The sequence below is a fragment of the Aptenodytes forsteri genome, unplaced genomic scaffold (assembly GCF_000699145.1).
Source record: "Aptenodytes forsteri isolate BGI_AS27 unplaced genomic scaffold, ASM69914v1 Scaffold62, whole genome shotgun sequence".
Classification (NCBI taxonomy): domain Eukaryota; kingdom Metazoa; phylum Chordata; class Aves; order Sphenisciformes; family Spheniscidae; genus Aptenodytes; species Aptenodytes forsteri.
Genome location: NW_008794595.1, coordinates 2384070 through 2393196, shown reverse-complemented (window position 1 = coordinate 2393196; position 9127 = coordinate 2384070). Strand labels below are relative to the sequence as shown.

At 37.7% G+C, this 9127-nt stretch overlaps 1 protein-coding gene across 2 annotated transcripts in view; it reads right to left on the bottom strand.

The window, feature by feature from the left end:
- STAU2 (staufen double-stranded RNA binding protein 2) overlaps positions 1 to 9127 on the bottom strand; it is a 163141-nt gene that overhangs the window by 98728 nt on the left and 55286 nt on the right. For both annotated transcript variants that reach the window (XM_009272647.1, XM_009272648.1), the window contains exons 9-10: positions 7643 to 7774; positions 3513 to 3573 (exon numbers count right to left, since the gene is read on the bottom strand). In XM_009272647.1, the coding sequence (XP_009270922.1) occupies positions 3513 to 3573; positions 7643 to 7774 (193 nt within the window). The remainder of the gene's footprint in view (positions 1 to 3512; positions 3574 to 7642; positions 7775 to 9127) is intronic.

The following is a 9127-nucleotide window of genomic DNA, read 5'->3' as shown; positions in this document are numbered from 1 at the left end:
AGTGGTTGAGTCACCATCCCTGGAGGTATTTAAAAGATGTGTAGATGAGGTGCTTAGGGACTTGGTTTAGTGGGCATGGTGGTGTTTGGTTGATGGTTGCACTCGATGATCTTAGAGGTCTTTTCCAACCTTAATGATTCTATGATTCTATGATCATGCATGCAAGTGATTTCTTTTATTCAAAAGGAGAAGACACTTCAAATTTCCTCAGTTCTCCTTGACTACAAAGCTCTGAAGTTATCTTGGACTCTGGGGCTTAGGGGAAGATCAACGGGTGTGTGCAGGGAAAACTCTTAATAATACTAGTTCTTATTCAGGGTTTTTTATGCATTCCCTGTGTGGGAAACTAACACATAATATTCTACCAGAAGCAGAACAGGCAAAGTGCTCATAGGTAAAGAAGTACTGGCAGACCGTGCCCCTACTAAATATTAGCACAGCTTTTCAACAGGTAATCATGCCTATGGAAAACTGGTGAGAAATATCAAGTGATACTGCGTAGATCTTCTCCAAATGCGGCAATCCCCTGACCTCAGTCACAGCCTGAAAAACAGGCCTCTGCATAGAGCCGTTCACAGTAGGAAGGTATCAACTGAACTTACTGGTTACCTAAATAACACACAAAAATATTCTATACATTTTCTATCCAGGAATCTGTGGTTCCTTCCTATACATTACAAATAAATGGTGTGATATTTATACGTTGAAAGATCTATAGTATAGAAACTACTACAGTGGTTTTCTATATAAAAATATACTTTAATAGAGTGCCAATCGATACAGCAGATTCATAATTCTATCCGGAAGGCCATTTTAGTTTAGAAATACCAAGAAAGGTTTCCATGAGAAACTCAAAAAGAAGACCTATTAGCAATTCATTCAGCCAGGGGTGCTATCACATTAACACATTTAAGGAAGAAAAATGCATTTCTACGTCTTCCATGAATCCTGGATGAGACTGTAAGGTGAAGAAAGACTGGTCTGTCCTCTACATAACTGTAACAGATTCATTCTCCTCTTATGACTTTACATGGAAACCACAGTTAAGCTTTAAATTTTAAAGAAAAAAACCTAGAAGAGAAAGGCCCTTTATGAGGTGAAGAGTGAAAAAAATCAGTTAAAAAAAATACATGGCTGTTGATAGCATTTTGGGTTCAAACTCCTCGTATTTTGCAAAAGGACAGCACAGTCCCTCTGAAATAAAAAATGATACACTTTAATCAGCTGATTATTATTAATGTTGCCTCCAGATTGGAACCCTCAGAAAAGGAGTTAAGGGATTAAGCCCAGTGGACTCTGAACAGCACTGTCAGAAATAAATGCTCTATGTCTATTGACATGATAGCTACATCTCCTTTGATTTCCAATTTACTTGGAGATCAGAAGAATGGAAATGAAAGGAAATCTAGAAATGTCTTTCGTGCATTAGAAAAGCATCCCAGAATGAAAACCTGTTTCTGTACCATGGCCTGTGGTGGCTGCAAAAAGGTCTGTGAGCAGGTCAATCTGTGAGAAATAAGTTCTTTGGTCAGCACAGGTTTAAAATACAATTTTTGTTGATCTTGTCTCCTGTTGAGTGAGTTTGCGTTTGTGTTCTCCTTCTAGATTTGGATTTACATGTATGACTGCCAAAGTTTTCTTGCCAGATGAAGCCTGGGAAAGGGATTGTTTTTTCTTGTTGGTGTAGTAGATGGTTGTGATGTCATCTATAAATATCTTTGCTACAAGACACTGCAAGGATAGGAGAGAAAAGCTAGAGGTCTTATTCTGTTGTCCCAAACTCCAGTATGTTAACATTTGAAGATGTTAACATTGGAAGATGTTTCACAGGCCATGTTCTTAGAGATTTTGACAATGCAAACAGAAATTATCTAGAAGTATTGACGAGGATTGATGATAGGGAAGGAAGCAATTAATAAGAAGTCTTAGATCCTGTAGAATCCTTCCTTTCAGGGAAACACAATGTCATCTGCTGAATCCAAGATCACTTTAAATACTAGCAAACTTTTGTGTAAGTTGAAGCACAAATTATTCCCCAGGTCTAGTGACTGGGAAGACCACATATATACTGGAACACTACTGCTTTTAGGACCATGTCCTTCAGACATATATAGGGAAAAAACAGAAGGTAGCTCATGTGTGTGTCTGTCTCTAGTACAATACTTAGGTGAGGAAGATAATGTTTGGGACTCTTAAGAAGTTCAAAACTCAACACAGTTCTAGAGAAGAATCCAGGCTCATGGAAGTGAAGGAAGTACTATTTATATTATCTTTACCACTCTAAACAGCAAAAAACTAGTTATAAAGTCACAGAGGTCTGTCCTATTCATTACCTATCACAGTGCAAGTGAAGTCGGTCTTCACCAACAAGGTCTCTCAGGCCTTTGTGCCTATAGACACGGCTCAAGGAAGAGTGAAACTACCAGTAGCGGAACCTGATCAGAGTCAGGAATCTCTTGAGAAATTTTCAGCCCAAACAAGTCCATTGGACCAAATGGGATATATCTTAGCGTGCTGAGTCCACCGGCTTATGTCACTGTGAGGCCACTCTCTATTAATAATCTTCAAAAAGTCATGGAGATCAGGAGAGGTCTCCAATGCCTGGAGAAAGGCATTATCATCATCATCAAAAAAGTCAGGCTGGTCAGCCTCACTTCAGTCCTTGGGAAAATCATGCAGTAAGTCCTCTTAGAGCCATTTGTGGGCACACAGAGGAGAAAAAAGCCATTGGGAGCAATCAGCGTGAATTTACCAAGGATAAAAACAGCCTAAACAACTTGATTGCCTTTTATGATAAAATGACTGGATTTATGAATGAAGGGAGAGCAGTGGATGTCATTTACCTTGCCTTTATCAAGGCTTTTGACGTCATGTCTCCCACAGCATCCTTGTATCCAAGCTGTGATGTTAGAGTCTAGGTAGACGAATTACTAGATGATGAAAATCTGTTTGGATGATCAGGCTTAGAGGACAGTGGTAGGCTTTGGGGGACCTAAGAGCAGCCTTCCAATACCTAAGAAGAGGTTGCCAAAAAGATGGAGCCAGGCACATTACTGAGGTATGTAGCAGAAGAACAGAAGATGATAGTCATAAACAAACAGATGTTCCAACTAGGATAAAAGGAAAAAAATTCAATGTGAATATAATTAAGCATTGGAACAGGCTGCCCAGAGAAGCTATGGAATCTCCATCCTTGGAGAACTGGAAAAAAGACATAACCAACCCTGTCTGAACTCTGTATTGATGCTGCTTTGAGCAGGCAGTTTAGATGACCTCCTAAAATCCCTTACAACCTGAAGGATTCAATGATTCAATGAGTAAATAAAAATCTCCTTGTTCCTGCACTCACTCATACCTATACTCACACAGAGGACACTCAAGAGTTAATTCATCTAATTGCAATAAAACCCCTATAATATTTACAGAAAGCATTTCAATTGTCTCAAATAATCCAAATCCTACAAAGACAAAGAGAAGTAAGTATAAATATAAATTTAGAAAGCAATGCTTACTGTTACTTGTTGGCTCAGGAAACCCAACGTTCTGGCCGTTCCAACTCTTGTTTTCTCCAAGCTGAAACAGGTAGAAAAAGACGAGTAAGTAAAAGGCAAACTACTCCTTAAACAGAACATTCATGTTTATAAATTTAGTTGAAAGATTCTAAAAAGGATGACTTGGGATTGCCACATCTGCTCACAAAACTTTGCTAACACATCTTAATTTCTGTCTAAAATAGGTTACTTGAGGAATGTACCCTTCATGAATAAACATTAACAACTATTGCCTAACACTGAAATATAAATGTTTCCCCAAGGATTAGGCTCAACTCAGTATGTTACCAAATCAGACTTCAATTCAAATGTTCTAAGCAGCTCTCAACTGAAAACATACACAGACAACAGAGAAATTACATTCTGAAACAAGAAGATCCCAATATCTGCCTATGAAAGAATGCATAAACACTACAAAGTACTTTGGGTGTAATTTAAAAATATTTACTTGCTGGGAATCCATTTAGTTACTGAAGTGGAAGCAAAAAAAGATTGCAATTTTCCATTATTTTAATATATAGACTTTTTTGAGGAAGCTAATTGTCTTCAAATTAATTTTATTATGTGTAACACCAGGTATTACTCTGACACAGAAAAGGGGAGCAATTAACACAGAAGTCCAAATAAGGCCATTCCTGAAGTCTACACAGTAGATAAGATGTCAGTGTTCTAGATTTACATGTAAATGTGGATAAACAAGTCCAAGCTTCCTCATGAACTAGGAGCTATTGGCAACCAGCTCGATGAATGTGAAACAAATGATCCTTTTCAGATTTCACTGGGATTTTGTAGGCAAACAGAAAACCTTGCAGCAAAGCAGTCTATATGCCATGACAAAGTTGTAATCATTTGCTCTGGAAGACAGGGTTGATTGGAAAGCAGAAGAGATGCGAAGAAGGATCAGCTGGCTGAAATCTGCCTCTGCATCTCAGAGGCTGCATTAAGGCTGCTTAGATTACTATCATGTTGTAATGCAGACTACTAGATGTTATGTTTTCCTTGGGAAAGAGAAGGGAAGAGCACACTATGCAAAGCAGCTATTCCAATGATGGTTTCCCTGCCTTTCCTCATCATGTACAGCCCAATGTGCTTACAGCCTAGGCAATGTGCAATAAAAATGGGAAATATTTAGTGGAAAAGGGAGGATAGATATTAGAGCTGGCTCTCAAACTGGTCACCCATCTCCATGCACTTTAATTTCACACAACTCCTTTTATTCGTATTATGAAGCAGGTAATATGTACACTGGAAAACATGGAAGACAACAGTTCTTCGAATGAATAAGTAATATGAAATCTATAAATACGTTTGTATTTACTGCTGTCTGTTACAACAGCATGGTTTTGTCATGAATCCATACTGTGCAACCGTAACATGATAGGAAAATCAGCATGAGCACGCTGCTACAATATGAGAACATTTCCAACTCTCCTCATTCCTCTCTTTTTGCTGTTTATTAACTTGATCATGATAGGGAATTTAACAAGAATACATCTATCAGTAAGTTATCCTTAGTGCTGCTGTCTCACATGAATGCAATCTACTCTGGTTTTCTTCTCTTTAAGAGAATAAAAGTAGCAAGAAGAAATGAAAGGATGAAAACATGAAAAAATGAAGACATTACAACTCTCCATTCTCATCTGCAGAGCTAAAATTCTGATAGCTGCAAAAAGCCTCCCAGGGCACTTTCAAATTGCTCTCCTCAAGGCTCTGCACAACCATTACTGATTTCTTCCAGGAATCGGATTACCTCAGAAAAGAGCAGAGCCTTTACTTTTTTACATTACCTCTATTACCTGTTTACCTGTGCTGCCATCAGCACCATGCATGGCTCTTGTAACACTCTTAGGTCTTCATTAAAACAATGAATACAGTCACATTTTATGCACCGGGGTTAAGGAAAAAACACTGAATTTGGTTTTGCTTTTTTTGTAAGGGAGGAGGAAGGGGATGAAAGGACTCGGGGAAGGGGGGGCAAGGGAAAGAGAAGTTTCCTTTTTTAAAAGCATCAAAAACAACACAAGTGAAAATTGTCCATTTAGATGCCAACCTGATACGTCAGCTAATCTACATTGGGCCCCATTTTGGATTCAAAGAGAGAAACAAGTATCTTCTAATGGTACATCTTTATTGTGCAATTTATATGGAAGGAATTTTGCAATGCTCAAATTGGTAGAGATCTAAGGGCTATTTTCCCTCTTCTCCAGCACAGTTTAGTTTGAGAATTAAAATGCTTTCATCTACACAAACTAACTTGTGTATCTGCTTTAAATATGTTCAGTCTGTTATATACAGAAGATAAAGCCAGATGTTCAAGATATTTTATGTCCTTAACCCCAACAAAGCTATAAAAATTTGTTCTATGATCTTGAATGCTCCCACTACATAAAATTTGAGTAGTTCACATTTTTTGGATACAATATCATGTTTGCTCATTGTGTTCAGAATAATATTAGGCCATTGTATGCTATTCTATCAGTTCTAAGATACCTATGTCTGCAAGTATGTAATTAAACCTGTTTTTTTAGAGCCAATGCACTTGTAAGCAATAGTTTAATAAACATAGGGAAACGAAGCAGCAGCGCCTCTTTTTAGCCACTTAATTTTTTTTTAAGGATTTCAATGTAACCACAAGTTTCCACTGTGTAGAGCTCTCCAAAGCAACTATGTTGTGGGCTGAATTTTTTCAGGCTTCATCTCTGAAAATTACTGAGTAAAAATAGTTCAGCCAATTTGAAATCATAGAATGAAAACCTATGTTTTCCTATTAGAAAAAAAAGTTGACTTTTCTGCTTTACTTTGTTTTTCAAAAAGTCCTTTGACCAAATTGGCAATGAAGAAAAAGTTGAAACTGGTAGAAAGTATCTTCTCCAGCTGAAAAGTCTCAGCATTCTGGTAAAAATGAATTATCATTTGACTCTGTCATAAGCCTTTTCTAAAACCTCTATGACTGCACAGCGTGTTCTCACTAGGAACACCATCTAGCCTCCAAGTACTCTGTTTAGAGTATTACACACTTGTATATGACTAAGATATGTAGTGAAGAACGTAGTGAAGGTGAGTGTGAATAGCATACATGGAGCTGCTGCTCACGAAGGAGAGGGAAACAGAAGTAGGTGGAGCCAAGTAACCAGTATTTATCTTTTCCTGGCTAGGACTATAGAACGTATAGAACAGAGTATCTTCCTATATATATATTTATTTGTTTTTAAGAAAAAGAAAAGGTGTTTCAGAAGATAAATATAGATATATACTATATTCAGATTTATCATGTGGTCCCTATAAAAGCCTAGCCGAACATTCTGTTGACCTGAGCTAGCTGGTGCAGCCACAGCAAACATTTAAGCCATGAGCAAAATATATACATGGAGTGACTCTGCATATGACAGAAGCTGTTCAGAGTCCACAGCTTAGCCAAATACCTTACCAAATCTCTTTTCAGGATACAAAAGGCAAAACATTAACACACAATTTTGGTTACAAAACCTTCCATCAATAAACTCAAGACAGGAGAGGAGTGCTAAGTTGCACATCACTAACATGGAAATACATACCTGCAACATATACAAATTTAAAATGCAATTCCTTCTCCACAAAAAAAAAAAAGAGACACACATTTTCTTTCTCAGTCATCAAACCTGAAAAGGCTGTTATTTTTCTGGAATGCTTTTAGTGCATATGCAACGGGAAGACAAACACTTGACTAATATGACTACTTCATGTATGAAAATTAATAACAGCATTCCTCTCAGTCGTCTCATGGATGCCCAAAATGGAATAAAAGCAAGAGGCACGTTCATCCTGATTTGTAAGTAGAAATAGGTGCACACATCACATGTACACTTTTGCACACACACTATCCTCTGGAACTACATTTCTGTTCTTAATTACTCTTACAGGAGGAGAGGCTGCACTTACTACTAACTGTAGCTATAGAGCTGTAGCTAAACAAAGGCTAATCTCTGACAAGCAACCTCCTAAAACAGGGGGTGCGCAAGTTTAAGCTTCTGTTCTTACTAAGTGATTAGCTGATACAGCTAAGAAATTCTAGACAAGGGTAAAATGTGGGCATCATAACAATTGGTTCTCACCTTTTCTGGCTGGTCTTGAAGAGGAGTGGAGGCTTTGTAACCCAGCTGTAGCAACATTGCTTCTGCTGCATTTCTTTTAGCTATTTTCTTGTTTGGGCCTGTTCCAGTAGTAATCTCATTGCCTACTTTTACCTTAAAAAGAAAACATTGATCATAATCATGATAAATGCAAGACTCCTTAATATCACCATGTAATAATGTTGCTGACCTACCAACAACTGTTGGCTCTGTTGATGAAGATGCAATCTTGGAAAAGTAAGAATAGAGCAGAGAGGGACTACCATACCACTTTACACAGAGGGGCTTGTTTAGATTTTTCAGAAGGTCCCCAAACTCATACCAAAGAGCTACATTTTTCTGTATCTCAGTGCACACACAGTTGTCTCTCTTCCACCAGCCTCTGTGCCAACCCCATTCTCCCTGCTGAACATCTCCCCCACTCTTGCTGCCCCCTCTTTCTTAACGCGGGAAGCGCTACAGGATCTGGACTTCCTCGTCCTTGTAGGAGTGTTGCCTGCAGCAGCTCCCCAGCATCATCAGGACAGTATCCAGAACAATGGAGAGACAAACAATGACCTGGAGATTTAAATGAGAGTGGTTTCTAAAGAAAGATGAAAACCATGTTCACATTCCTCCCACTTTGTCGCACTGCAAGGAACACGGGGGCTGGGGCTGCGTTCCTCTTCCGCACTTACACCTGACAAGCTTTTATCAAAATAGTCTTTGGAAAGAAGGCTCCTCATTGGACCTGTGGTCTGTACTGCATGAAGGGTTTCTGACAAACAAGATGCCTTTCAAAAAACTAGGAGAAATTAAAACCTCAAAATAAAGACAAATTATAGACAATGGATATCCACAAAGAGTGAAGCTCTTATTCCTTGGCTCCTTGGCTCATTCTTAAACTCCTGAAGCTGTATGTGTCTAGTTTGTGATATCAGCACTGTCATTGCTATTCGCTTATGCAATATTCATAGCTCTTCGATAGCTATATTTCACTCTGTCCATTAAGGGATTTTATTTGCCAAATTTTCTCTTAAAATAGTGTATGGTTTCAAAAGTGTGTTAAAAAAAGGAAACCAAAATAAAATAAAAATAATAAAATAGCCGAGGTGATCTGAATAAAAGAAACCTTAGAGGTCAAAGACCTGAAACAGTCTGGAAGGAGCTTTAAAAAAAATTGTAAAAACAGGCATACAGTTATTAAATAAATAATAAATGTTTTTTAGTAATTTATGTTATGCAATAATTATTCACTTTCCTCAAATTATCATATGTATTTCCCCCTAAAAGTTTTAATTTTTCTTTACTTAAGTACCTACTAATTCTAAACACAAAGAAGAGGTTGTAAATAAATAATAATGATCACGAATATCCCTTCAAAGTACATATAAAATTAAACAAAAAGTTTCGGCTACCTAAGACAGAAATATTAATAATCTTGAAATAAAAACCTTGTCTTCTGTGCAGTTCCACAATCGCAATTAG